The sequence below is a fragment of the Triturus cristatus genome, chromosome 4_2 (assembly GCF_964204655.1).
Source record: "Triturus cristatus chromosome 4_2, aTriCri1.1, whole genome shotgun sequence".
Taxonomy (NCBI): domain Eukaryota; kingdom Metazoa; phylum Chordata; class Amphibia; order Caudata; family Salamandridae; genus Triturus; species Triturus cristatus.
Genome location: NC_140586.1, coordinates 221,696,886 through 221,711,737, shown reverse-complemented (window position 1 = coordinate 221,711,737; position 14,852 = coordinate 221,696,886). Strand labels below are relative to the sequence as shown.

The 14,852-nt window shown below is 47.0% G+C and overlaps 1 protein-coding gene across 1 annotated transcript in view; it reads right to left on the bottom strand.

Annotated features, from left to right (window-relative positions):
- Positions 1–13,560, bottom strand: part of NPTXR (neuronal pentraxin receptor) — a 72,940-nt gene extending 59,380 nt beyond the window's left edge. The window contains exon 1 of the mRNA XM_085601278.1: positions 12,115–13,560. Within this exon, the coding sequence (XP_085457404.1) occupies positions 12,115–12,717 (603 nt within the window). The 5' untranslated portion in view covers positions 12,718–13,560. The remainder of the gene's footprint in view (positions 1–12,114) is intronic.
- Between the last annotated feature and the right edge of the window lie 1,292 nt (positions 13,561–14,852).

The following is a 14,852-nucleotide window of genomic DNA, read 5'->3' as shown; positions in this document are numbered from 1 at the left end:
GAGAGGGGAGAGAGAGGGAGACAGTGAGAGAGCGAGAGAGGGATAGGGATAGAGAGAGAGAGAGGGATAAATAGAGATAGAGTGGGAGGGGGTGAGAGAGAAAGGGATAGGGAAAAAGAGGGAGAGAGAGAGGCAGGGAGGGAGCGGGAGAGAGGGAGAGAGGGAAAGGGAGAGGGAGAGAGAGGGGGTGAGAGAGAAAGACAGAGGGAGAGAGAGAGAAGGTGAGGGAGAGGGAGAGAGGGATAGAGAAAAAGAGAGGGATAGAGAGAGAGGGAGAGAGGGATAGAGAGAGAGAGGCAGAGAGAGAGCGAGAGAGGGATAGAGAGGGATAGAGAGAGTGGGAAAGAGAGAGTGGGAAAGAGAGAGAGGGAGAGAGAGGGGAGGGATGGAAGGAGAGAGAGAGAGTGAAGGAAAGAGAGTGAAGGAGAGAGAGAGAAGGAGAGAGAGAGAAGGAGAGAGAGGTATATATAGAGAGAGAGAAAGGGGAGAGAGGGAGAGAGATTTCCAAAATTTCCCTACAGAACATACCTATAATTTACTTATAATTTTACCCTCACTAAACCGAAGCGCAATCGTTGTTCCACATATTGCAATATTGTTTCACTATAGAATAAGGGAATAGTTGAACTAGATAATGTCTATCTTATTGTTACTGTATAACAAAACGGGTACCAACGTACTGAATGACATGTCATTACGGTACGGCAGAATATGCCCATTAATGTACTACAAAATGTCCCCTTGACTGTACTTCCGAATGTAGCCATATTTGTACCGAATATGACCATCTCTGTGCTTCTGTACTACAAAATATGCAATGATTGTAGTACAGAATATGCAATAAGTGTATTATAGAATGTCATTGCTATCCTACCGAATGAGGCTATTGTACTACAGAATATGTCATAATTTCACTAACGAATAAGGCTATTATTGCACTGTAGAATGGGCATTAATGTAATTACATTTTGTACTATGGCATATGTTCATTATTGTACTACAGAATGTTCCCATGACTGTACTACAGAATATGCTATAATTGTATTACAGAATGCCATCACTCTCCTAGAGGAATGAGGCCACAACTGTACTAGAGACTATGTCATCATTGTACTACAGAGAATGGCTATTATTGCACTTAGAATAGGCATTAATGCACTCAAAACATGCTGTTATCCTACTGTAGTGTATGTGCATTATTGTACCACAGAATGTTCCCATGGCTGTACTGAAGAATGTGGCCATAGCTGTATAGAACATGAGTATCGTCTAATACTATCAATCAAATATTCTTTATCTATACTATCATCATCCTACTCAAATGTCCTTAAAAAATCAGACACGGCAGCACCAGACAGATACACAAAAATAACCACAGGCGCAGAAAAGCAAACAAGAGGCAATCAGACATTTAATTACACATGAAAACTCTGTTAAACAAGCATTTAGACACTGACACAGAGCCACTTTAACACACAATGCAGCTAGACACAAAGATCCAGACGGATGCAATCACACAGAGACGGACAGTGTACACACTGTGACAGGCACACATACACGTCACAGCCAGAAAAACAGTGATACGGCTATATCCCAAGAGATATATTAATATGTAAGTAAGTAAAATGTTAGCTAGCCAAGAGAACTACTCTTCTCATGGCTATTAAGTAGTTTGGAAACTACTGCGATTGTCTTTTTATATAGCTGTTGCATATTAATGATGTAGTAAAATGTATTTTTATTTTTGTATAGTAGTTTTAAATGAATGATGCTGTAAAATGTTTCTTTAAGATATGTATTTTTAGAGTATGTTTTTACTTGGTGATGTAAATGATCATAAATTGATCGAATAAATTACTTACTATTAATATGCATAAACGACACACACAATGGCACAGTGGTGTACAAGTCAAGCACATGCTGTCAATCACATGTACCTAAACAAAGTGACACACAGCAAAGACACAGTGTCACACAATACATATACAATGACATTAGGCACGCACACGGTGACACGGCAGCATACAGCACAGATACAGTGAAACACAGCTCAAAAGCACGACACATCATAGAAAACAGTGACACAACACAGAGCACATATCATAGTGATACAAAGCATATAAGTGGTGACGCGCACACGGACAATGATGTACACCACACAGCACAGGAATGCAGCAGAGACCACATCACAGCAATACACACAACTGTGTCATGCACACACTGATTGCTGCCAAAGACAGCACTGTCACAACATCTAACACACCCCGACTTAACATAGCCACAAACACACTCATCAGACACAAGGCACAGTCACAACGACGACTAACACAACTGCATTTACTATATTCAGCCACACACGTACCACAACCACAACTTTACCACCACAGCCAAGCCAAGATGGACCATGAGCCAAACGCAGAAGAGACTTGAGCCGGAGGGAAGGAATGTCCCCAAAGTTACCTTGAAACTGTAGAACTGGCCCCAGAGAAGAACATCTCTCCATCGACCTAGTTTGCTACACACCATGGAAGTTATCTGCGTAACAAGAACATCTCTCCACAGCCCCCCCCCCCCCCCCGCTCCTGCCTGTGAAAATGATTCATGCTCTGGGAACATCTCTCCACAGCCTGGTCTGTTCCTGCCTGTGGAAATGATTCATGTTCTTGGAACATCCCTCCACAACCTCGGCCTGTTCCTGCCAATGAAAATGATTCATGTTCTGGGAACATCTCTCCACAGCCTGGCCTGTTCCTGCCTGTGGAAATGATTCATGTTCTGGGAACATCTCTCCACAGCTTGGCCGGTTCCTGCCTGTGCTAATGATTCATGTTCTGGGAACATCTCTCCATAGCCGCGGCCTGTTCCTGCCTGTGGAAATGATTCATGTTCAGGGAACATCTCTCCACAGCTTGGCCTGTTCCTGCCTGTGCTAATGATTCATGTTCTGGGAACATCTCTCCACAGCCTGGCCTATTCCTGCCTGTGCTAATGATTCATGCTCTGGGAACATCTCTCCACAGCCGCGGCCTGTTCCTGCCTGTGGTAATGATTCATGCTCTGGGAACATCTCTCCACAGCATGGCCTGTTCCTCCGAGAGTTCCCCTCCAAAGCCTAGGCCTGGCGCTCCCTGTAGAATGAATTCCTGTTATATTATAACATCTCTCCACACCTTCACTCTGTTCTTCTCTGAACTTCTTTCCACAGTTCCAGCCTGTCCTTTTTCTTGAAAGTAATTCATTTCTGCAGAACATATTCCTACTGCCCTAGCCTGTCCCTGCTCCTGGATGGATCCTGTTGTAAGACCGCCACTGACCAGCCGGTGGAGTCATTCATTCCATAATAACACCTCTACAGAGTCCCTCCTGCTGTAAGGACGAATATTATACACGGTGTGATGCTGCTGTTTAATTCCGCACTTTGCACTTTACCATGTGGAAGTTTCCACCTCTTCACTTTCCCCTTATGATCTCTGATCCAGAGACCATCGAGGTGCAAGCACTAGGTACCCCTCTATCGAGTTCTAGACTTTGGGTGGAATATGTGGTCGACCATTATAGCTCCCTCTTTTATTCTGGTCCAACGCTGAGGCCATAGGGAGACGACCGAGTGGGTGGCAGTTACCTCAGAGGGGGTGCAGCCTTTTTGGTGGCAGCTACACACCCCTACATAAAATCCATGCAATTCCCCCATGACAGGAGCATTCTCTGCCCATCACAGAAGGGTCTGATATACAAAGGTTTTGCATAGCGTTTGCATTGCTTTTCTATTGGTATTTGCGTTGGTTTGTTTGATAAAGTAATGCAAACCAGCGCGAAGCTCTGCTTTGCGTTACGCTGCGTCAAGGGGCATTCCATGGTTGGTACATGGGCGTTCCTGTGTAACCACCCATGGTTTTTGATGCAAAACCATATCGACTAACAATAGTAGACAGGGTTTTGTGCCAAAAGTTAACACCACTTGAAAGCAGGTATTAAAAAGAAAAGATGCTTTTATTTCTCCTAACTTTTCCCACTTTGCCTGTGTGCGGCACTGTACAGCACACATGCAAAGTAAAACTAGTTTTTAAAGTTAGTCTAAACATAGTATTTTGTACTGTAAGGGTACCCATGCTGTACAAAACGTATGCTAGAGTCACGCAGACACCTTTGTACTATGGTGCAAATGTGTGTGCCTGGTGCGCGGCAAGCTGATTGTGCACTGGCGCTTGGGAGAGAGCAGGAAAGTGCCATATTTCTGTAAATACAGCGCTTTCCTGCTCTCTCACGCAACGCAGCAACTTTGAGTGCTGCACTGTGCTGCACTGCATTGTGGGACAGGTTAAAAAATGTGGACCAAGGTTTTTTATGACAGTGTTAAGGAATGTCTGACATCTCTGCTTGAGGTTTAGCGGAATGCGATATTACCACCTCCTTTTAAAGGGTCCACCCTGGAAGGGCAGGACTGGAAGCAAAATCAATCCTGGCAAAAATGTTGAAAGCAGCTTCATACGGCTGTAAGGCCACAACTAGAAGGAGGAGTGAGATTTTCATGGCTTGGTCAAGCCAGTCTACCCTGCTCTAAAAGTACCTGCTGACTGGGGAAACGCCAGGGTGCCAGAATGACCGATTTGACCAGGAGACTTGTTAAAATGACTCCTTTCCTTAAAGCCCTGTCAACATCCTCTGTGACCACATAGAGAGTTATTTTCAAGATGTCAGGTTTAGGAAAGACTACCCACTGAAAATGCTGTCTCCCAGTGGCGCAACATTAGCCCCCGTGGTGTAGGGGGGCCCCTGAGCTCTAGGGGCCCACATTTGGCACTGTGCACGGGCGGCGGGACCCTGGCCTGAGAACTCCTGACTGGGTCTGGGGGGTGGGGGTTGCATCAAGTTTCGTTGTGCTACTGCTGTCTCCACCTAGCTCCCATCTCGATTTCAAAATGTAACTCCCTGCTGATCAGGTGTTGGGTCCCTGCCCAGCCTCCCTCAGCTGTAAGGGTACTGGGCCTCTACAGTCAATCCTTTGAAGAGAGATACCCTCAAGAACCTTTGCAGCTCTGAAGGCTGTTTACTGGATGTTGGAGCACATGCCTTCCAGCTTCCTGTAGTTGTAAGAAAACAGAGTACTTCCCTGAAAAAGCAGAGACAATCCAGCAAAGGAGGTCATGTGCCAGCCCACACAGGATAAGCCATCCGACCTGCTTACCGAGAAAGAAGGTGGGAGCTGTCTGAAGAGACAAAGTTACAGAGGAGAAGCAGACCAGGCTTACTACCACAGTGGCAAAATTGTGGGTGAGCAACTCTGAAAAGTTTCTCCAACTGGGCACCACTTGCTACTTTTGTTCCTGCACGGCAGCGCCCCATATTTGCCTTTTGGAGGGGACCAAGGAACTGTTACCATCTACAGGTGAATAGCATCTGTTACCACGCATGCCAGAACCATGCGTGGCTTAACAACGCAGTCATTACCACGAGTTCCATTACAACACAAGTCATTACAACGACTAGCTTTAGGGAAGCGCTGGACTTTGGAATAGTTTAAATTACCAGTCGGTGTATCAGTAGGGAAGGGGTTGGACTTAATTCCAACACCAGTCCAGTACCGCATTCCCTAGAGCAAGTCTTAATGACTTGCTTTCTAAAAGAACTTGTGGTAACATTGCAGTCTTGGTTCTGACTGCGATGTAAAGGGCGTACGATGTAATGCCGGCATTGTAAGATTGTTCCTTCTACAGGTGTGCTGCAAGGACAGCAGAAAAACAGTAGCCCCATTTGCCCCCTTTGACTCCGAGTTATTCACAAAGTCTATGTTAAAGGACTCAATACTCCTGTATTTGGTACAGTGAGTACTGAATCCGGTCACAAAGACTTTGTGAAGAACTCACCTTCCGGACTCGGTGGAGAGGGTAGGTCGCATAACGGTACTCGAGGAGGAGACATTCCTACAATTTTGAGGAAGTCATACTCGTGTACAGCCCTCCGAGTACTGTTGATACCAGGATAGTGACTGACTAGGGTAGCTCCTGACACCAACAGGTATTGAGTCTGGACGTAAATACGTAGATTGACATATAACCCCAACCCAAATAAGTTGTTGAATGTAGATAGTTAATTTCCATATAGGTCCTGAAGAATCGCGAGTATAATTACTCCTAGCGAGAAACATGTTGACCGACCATTGTAAATTACATGCCACTCTAACAGGAGACATTACACTCGTATAAGTACCATGTATACACGTTTTTAAATTAAGGTAGGAGGCCATCTGAATAAAATTTACTTTCACCAGGCACTCCTCACCCTATTTTAATCTCACTGTTCCATATCTACATTAACTTGGCCCCACACCCGCACTTCATCTATACGGCAGTCGGATTGAAGATCTCCGCTAAAGTGCCCCTTTTTAGGGAGCCCGTCGGGCATTGCACCGCCGGCCCGATGAGGAGCAGCCCAAATGATGAAGCATGACACCTGCAAGGGTGTGTGAGGGCATTTAAATCCGACATAAGGATTTTCCAAAAGGACTACACGGTGCATTTTATCCACCTTAGCTTTCGCGTTGATATCACTCTATTTTTGAGGAACTATAGGAACATCCTTTGCCATTATTGTACCAAGGAACTGTTACCATCTACAGGTGAATAGCATTTGTTACCACGCATGCCAGAACCATGCGTGGCTTAACAACTCAGTCATTACCACGAGTTCCATAACAACACAAGTCATTACAACGACTTGCTTTAGGGAAGCACTGGACTTTGGATTAGTTTAAATTACCAGTCGATGTATCAGTAGGGAAGGGGTTGGACTTAATTCCAACACCAGTCCAGTACCGCATTCCCTAAAGCAAGTCTTAATGACTTGCTTTCTAAAAGAACTTGTGGTACCATTGCAGTCTTGGTTCTGACTGCGATGTAAAGGGCGTATGATGTAATGCCGGCATTGTAAGATTGTTCCTTCTAAAGGTGTGCTGCAAGGACAGCAGAAAAACAGTGGCCCCATTTGCCCCCTTTGACTCCGAGTTATTCACAAAGTCTATGTTAAAGGACTCAATACTCCTGTATTTGGTACAGTGAGTACTGAATCCGGTCACAAAGACTTTGTGAAGAACTCAGGGTTAAACCTGTTCCTGGAAAACGCCTGTTTGTCTACAAAAGGAACACCAAGCCACTGAGGATCCCCAGTGAGTGAAATATTCAACCTCAAACACAAGATCCAGAGAGCTCCTGTGGTCATGCCCTTGGTGTGAGGTTCCCTGGGTCTTTGGGACATGGCAAAATCTTATCTTTGGCCCGCCACGTCCGAGCTTCGGCTTTTTAAGCCTCTCTCGTGCCAACATCTCTAGCCGCTAGGTCCTAGACTGCCTTACACCCTTTAATACTTTTGGCTCTTACACTACTAAAGTTTGTACGTCAACTGTCCGATGTCTGTGCATAAATGATCAAATCAGGAGCTATAGCACTTCCTAAAGATTGTAGTCCCACAGCTCCTGAATGATGACAGAAATTTGCCCATGGGACTTCATCACTACATTGCTTGTGTTAAATTACATGACAAAAGTATTGCATCCACGACATTGACCTTATCACAACATCACAAGGTAAGTCTAGGTAAGTAGATTTGGAGGTATGAATAAAAATTACATATATACCTTGAAACGGCCTTGATGTAGTGACATACGACCTGTTCACAAAATGCAGTGTGTTTGCTCAAAGTATATGCAGAACCTGCAATGCTGCGTACTCTATCTAATATTGAATCTAATGGGAACATATCTTCTGACTGTAAGTGATGAACTTATATGTTTTCACTATTGCTCCTGATGTTAACAGTTTTATTTATCAAACTGTATACCGAAGCCATATTCACTTTACCAGAAAAGCTAGACTGGAAATTGACCGTATTAAGGGCTTGATGTAGAGCTTGGTGGATGGAGTAAGCTCCATCAGGATGGTGGAGGATAGTCCATCGCAAACCCAAGGGACCTCTACCTGCCAAATGTAGAGTCGTCTGCCAGCCCTGCGGACAACTCTCTACATTCACAGCAACTGCTGGGAGGCCAGTTTCTGTCACTATAGGAAAGGTTTGACAAGCAGTACCGTCAAGCATCGGTAGTCAAACCTTTCTAAAGTTTTTGGTTTTTTCGAATACAAACTCCTAAAGTGAGCGGAGAGTGGTATTTTTGAAACATAAAAAAAATAATGGTCCTCACCCCCTGGGAGTTTTCTCGCAGGGTGTGGGTTCATTTTGGTTCTTTCCTGTCCCTTACTGCCAAGGTTTTTTCTGGTGGTGACAAACAGGCAAAAAATGCTTTAACACCATCCACCCTTAATAGGGTAGACAGTGTAAATTCCTTCCTCAGACGGCTGACTCAATCTGGCCATCACAGAAGGTTTTCTATCGAGGGAGCCAACGTGGGCTCCATAACCAGAATACTTACGGTCTACCTTACTCTAAAAGAGGCGAGTGACCGTCAGTTTGGTGGACAGGATCCCCTGTTTCAAACATGATGGAATCCCCTGTCCACCAAACTGTGAATCATGCCCTAAGTGTGGTAGCTTATGTGTTGCATTGTATCTGACACTATATCGAGGTTGATAATATCGACCTGCGATAATCGGATCTACTACATTGTCTCTCTCTACGTCGTCAAGGCAAGTACTTTATTAGTTATATTACGCCCCACATCTGCCTACCTAGACTTACCTGGCGATGTAGTGGTAAGGTCAAAGTAGTGGATGTCATGTTATTGCCATGAGTTATAATGCATGCGATATAGTGAGAGTGTATCCTGCATCGGACCTTGACACCCCCCTTCTCGGACTCAGCACCTACTGCTTGACCACAGCTGTCACTTTAGAGTGAAGGGAGTGTGTCTTGGAAACTTGTGGCACCCTAGAATCCTTTTTCCAAGGCCAGGAGCGAGAACAGGCAATCTCACCTGTGACATTGCTAGGTGCTTTCTGCAACCAGCAACATTTGAGTAAAAGGCGGGCACTCAGCCAGTGACTTCCTGTGAAAGTAAGTCATGATATAAAAACACTGGCACATGGCTTGTGAAAGTAATTCATATTATGACAACTCCATCCCAAGCCTCGGACTATGAATCCCTGCAGACGTAATCGCTATAACCAGAATACCCCCGTTAAAGACATCCCGTCACAGACCAGCTAGGTGTGCCTTATTAAAATTAATTCAGTTGTAGACAACCACGCCTGGTGAGAAGACTTCCTCTAATTCTAGGATACCCTTCTTTACTCAAGTAAACCCTGCCCCACATACCCCAAGCACTGCCTGTGTTTCCATACCACAGCACTACTTCCAATCTCAAATCTCAGCCATGATTCCATTTTCTAAAACTGAGCCATGCCTTCATAAACAAATTCCAGAGGGACGCCCATTTCAAATCTCTGTGAATAACTAAATTCCCAAATGCTATCTGTGCCTGCCCTCCCAAACCCTGTTTTATCCCAAATCCTAGTGGTGTCTTCGCTCCCAAATACAAATTTCAAAACCAAAAACCTGCTAGAACCTCATCTTAGCTGAGTCTTGATTTCCCCAATCCCAGGGATACATCCATTCCCAAATCCAAGTGGTATCTCCGTTCTCAAATCCAAGTGGTGCTTTCATTTTACAAGTCTCAGCAATGCCTCTATTCCCTAATCTAAATTCTGTCTAAACTTCCCAAATGCCACCATTGTCACTATTCACAAATCCCAGCTATGCCTCTGAATCTAAATCTCAGTGGTACCTCCATTCCCAAAAGCCACAAATTCCTCATTTTCTCAAATCTCAGCATGTGCCTTTAACCCTAAATACAAGCAGTGCCTGCAAACCCAAATCATATGTCTTCATTTCATAAACCCCATTGGTGTCACCATTCTGAATTCCAGTGGCTCCTCCATTCGCAAATCCCAGTAGACACCTCATTCCAAACTCTCAAACATGCCTTCCATTCCTAAACCTCAGAAGTACCTCCATTCTCAAATCCCATTAGTAACCTAATTCCAAAATCTCAAACATGGCTTCCATTCCTAAACCTCAGAAGTACCTCCATTCTCAAATCCCATTAGTAGCCTAATTCCAAAATCTCAAACATGGCTTCCATTCCTAAACCTCAGACGTACCTCCATTCTCAAATCCCATTAGTAACCTAATTCCAAAATCTCAAACATGGCTTCCATTCCTAAACCTCAGAAGTACCTCCATTCTCAAATCCCATTAGTAACCTAATTCCAAAATCTCAAACATGGCTTCCATTCCCAAACCTCAGAAGTACCTCCATTCTCAAATCCCATTAGTAACCTAATTCCAAAATCTCAAACATGGCTTCTATTACCAAACCTCAGAAGTACCTCCATTCCTAAATCCCAGTAGCAACCTAATTACAAGATCTCAAACATGACTTCCTGTTCCAAACTTCAGCAGTACCTCCATTCCCAAATCCCATTAGTAACCTAATGCCAAAATCTCAAACATGGTTTCCATTCCCAAACCTCAGCAGTACCTCCAGTCTCAAATTCCAGTGATATCTCCATCCCCAAATCTCAACATTGCTTCCATGTCTGATCCTCAGCATTGTTTGAATTCCTAAACCCAACTGTACCTCCATTTCCAAATCCCATCATAGATTCCATTCCTAAATCTCAGCAGTACCTCCAGTCCCTTATCCGAGCAGTAGTTCCAAACTCATATCCTGGCAGTGATTCCAGTCTCACATCTCAGCAGTGCCTGCAATCCGAAATTCCAGCAGTACCCCATTACCAAATCCCTTGAGTACCTCCATCTCAGTATCCAATCAGCACCTCCAATCCCAAAACCCTAGCAGTACCTCCTATCCCAAATCCTAGAGCTACCTCAATTCACAAATCTCAGCCATGATCCTATTCACAGATCTCATCAGTTCCTCCATTTGCATAACCCTACCATTCTAAATCCCCATCAGTACCTCCAATCCCAAACCCCTGCAGTACCTCCATTTCCATACCCCCACAGTGCCTCCAGTTCCATACACCATCAGTACCCCCAATTTAATATCCTAGCAGTGTGTTTAATTCCAAAATCCAGCTGGAAATCTCACCCCAAATTCCATCAATTACACTAATCCCAGCAGTACTTCTTATCCCAAACTCCAGCAGTACCTCCAGCCTAAAATCTCAACAGTACCTTCAACGCCATATCTCAATGGCACCTTCAATCCTAAATCCCAGCAGTGCCTCCAAACTCCACGCCCAGACGTACATCTGATCCCAAACCCCAGATGTACCTCCACTTCCATATCCCAGCACTACCTCCAATCCCATATCTCAGCAGTATACCTAAGAGAAAATCCCAGCAGCACCTCAACTCCTAAATTCCGGCAGTACCTCCAAACTCCACTACCATCTGTACCTCTGAACCCAAGCCCCATAAGTACCTCCAATTTCATATCTCAACACTACCTCCAATCCCAAAGCTCAGCAGTACGCCCAAAAGAAAATCCCAACAATACCTCAAATACTTTATCCCTGCAGTACCTCCAAACTCCACTCCCATCTGTACCTCTGATCCTAAACCCCATAAATACCTCCAATTTCATATCTCAGCGCTACCTCCAATCCCATACCTCAGCAGTACACCTATTAGACAATCCCAGCAGAACCTTAAATCCTAAATCCCTACTGCCCCTCCAAACTCCACTCCCAGCTGCACCTCAACTCCTAAATTCCGGCAGTACCTCCAAACTCCACTACCATCTGTACCTCTGAACCTAAGCCCCATAAGTACCTCCAATTTCATATCTCAGCACTACCTCCAATCCCAAAGCTCAGCAGTAGGCCCAAAAGAAAATCCCAACAATACCTCAAATACTTTATCCCTGCAGTACCTCCAAACTCCACTCCCATCTGTACCTCTGATCCTAAACCCCATAAATACCTCCAATTTCATATCTCAGCGCTACCTCCAATCCCATACCTCAGCAGTACACCTATTAGACAATCCCAGCAGAACCTTAAATCCTAAATCCCTACTGCCCCATCAAACTCCACTCCCAGCTGCACCTCTGACCCCAAACCCCAGGTCTGCGCCCAATCCCAAACCCAACAGGTCCCGAAACGATTCTACCACCAGGGCCCCGCTCGCAGGCAGACTCACCTCTATCTTCTCGGTCCGGTCCTTCAGGGTGCGCACGGACTCCTCCAGGTCGTGCACCACGTCGGACGAGTCGTGGGGCAGGTCCCCCATGGTGTCCTTGCCGGTGCCCCATGCGTGCGCCGCCGCCGAGTCGTGGAAGCTGCGCTCCAGGCCGTTCTCGCAGCGGCTCAGCTTGCCCGTCAGCTCCCGGATGGCCTCCTGGTCGGTGGCGATCTGCCCCTTCTGCTGCAGCACCGTCTGCCTGAGCTGCTCGGCCGTGGCCTGGAGGAAGAGGACATCCTCCCGCGAGTGGCCGCCGGGGCCGCCGGCGGGCGCGTCCTGCGGGGTGTCCGAGGGGCACTCCAGAGCCAGAGGGGTGCACACCATGCGGCTGTAAAACTGGGGTGCCAGGGGCTTGGTGCCGGAGAGGTCCAGGGTGGCGCTCTTGTGTCCGGCGCGGCCACCGTACAGGGTCTCAGCGCGGTGGAGGGAGCCTAGCTCCTTCTCGGGGGGCATCAAGGCGTTGGAGTCGTTGTCCGGGCCATGCGCCGAGCTGCCGCCGCCGCGGAAGGCTGGGTGGACGCTTGCAATGATGCATATGATGGCGCCCAGGAAAGCCAGCATCCCGGCGGCCAGCAGGACAGCCAAAAACTTCAGGGTGACGGATTTCTGGGGTGCTCGCAGACAGGAAAATATATATATAGAGGGTGGAGGGGTAGCGGGAGCCCACTCTCCGCGACCAGGAGGCAGACAGAAGGCAGGTGCTTGGGGAAGCAGCTATCAGATGTCAGGTCTGCTGCCACTGGCTGACGGAGCCCCTGCTGGGATACGGCACCACATGGAAATGTGACTGTCCAGTTTGTAAGACGCGCTTGATGATGTGTCACACACTGCCTCTACGTGCTTGGAAAGGGGGGGGGGGGGGGACAGGGAGTTGAACAAGATCAAACACTTCGTCAGTCTGGGATGCTGAGACTAGAGCTCAAACCTCTTGGCTCCAGGGCTGGCAAGCTAATTACCAGACCACATCTGCTGCTGCGTGACTGGGTGGCCCAAATAAGGTGCCAACTTGGGGCACTGGGAGTGGTGCGGGGGGAGAGGTTCGTCGTTTAGGTACTGAGTTCCGGTGGCATTGCTAAACCGCGTAGTTTGGGTGGCCCTGCTATGAGGCACAGGGCGGGAAACCCCGACGCAGATGCTCAGCTCTCCGGTACTGCCACCGGGTGGTGATGTTGGCTGCCTGTGGGTACCTCTGCTAGGATGCTGCTGGCCCTGGGTACCACCCAGGTGATGCTGAGGTGCGTAGCTCTCCGGTATCCTTGCTCCGATGCTGCTCGTGGGTACCACCACGCTGAGGTATCAAGTCTGGGTACCAGTGCTGAGATGCAGACCTGGGCACAACTCCCGTGCTGCCAAGATGAGAACGTGGTACACACCGCCGATGAGATGCGGACACGCTCCGCTTCCTCAGCCTCACGTCAGGAGCCTCCTTCCAGTTGCCTCCTCCTTTTCCCTGCGGGTCCGCACTCCTTTAACCCTCTCGGTGCGGGGCTGTGTGCTGAGGTGGAAAAGGCGCGGCCCTCGCCATCAGCCGATGTTGCCAGACACAAATGACTGAAGAAGAGAGACAAGGCCCCCGACATAGCGGCTCTAGCTAACTCCACAGAGTGCATCGGTGCTAGAGAAGGGCGAGCCCAAAAAATAGCAAGGAGAGCCGAGCCAAGGGTCTGGCTCGGCTCTGAGAGCCCACGCACGAGCCGAGTCCTAACAATGTTTACTATGTAAATCGTACAACAAACATCACGCAATGATAGTCTATTCATAATTTAAAAAATGTATTTTTTTTTAACATGTCATAGTTTTGACATTAATACTTCATATTACAGCACTGCTCTGAGAAGGACTTATTAAAAGGGATAGTTTTTGAAACTTGAACCATTATTGAACTAAGAGGCAAAACAGTTGTCATGCAAATCCCGTAGGTGGGCCAGATTACTATAGAGCAACATTGTGGTGTATTAAATCAAACACAATCGATTTTTGGGCAACAGGTATTCTGAGCTCCCATATTTGAAAGTGCTTTCCTACACGGTATTGAAGAAAAATGAGTTTTGGTTAAAATATTTACTAAGATCACACAATTTAAAGCGCGGGGAGCCGTGATTTATCCCGTTTTTCGGTTTCACTTATGAACAGACCAGCCACTATTCAGCATCTATTAGTCTTTCCGTTCTTAGATGAACACTTTATTTTTATCTTTTCGTGAATTTTTTTGCATTTTTTATATAGCACAAACTCGACCCGAAGGTATTGGAGCACTTTAAGAGAGCACTGCAGCTCTGGCCGCAACTCCACATCCTGGGTAGAGGTAGGCCACTTGAAACCTCAGCTTGTTGTGGGCTCCAGGTTGCAAGAGGACCTCGAGCTGGGCTTCAGGTTCGAGCCTGGCTCGATCTTTTAGTGGCTCGCCCACCTCTAATCACGGCTCAGGCCTAACCTGCAGCACTGCCGGATATTCCAGTCCTGGCGGCTGGCACCCACACATGGCTCTGCCGGTGCACCTTACTTTAGCTCCCAATGGGGTTCCACTAGTAGGGCGCATGCGCAGCGCTGCCAGAGCACCCCAATCCTGACCCGCAGGACTCAGGCTAGTCCGCTACTGGGACCTACACACGGCTCTGCTGATGTACCTCAGCTCTGACCTGCAGCTCCCATGTGGCCCAGCACTGGGACCCACGCACGGCTCTGCTGATGTACCT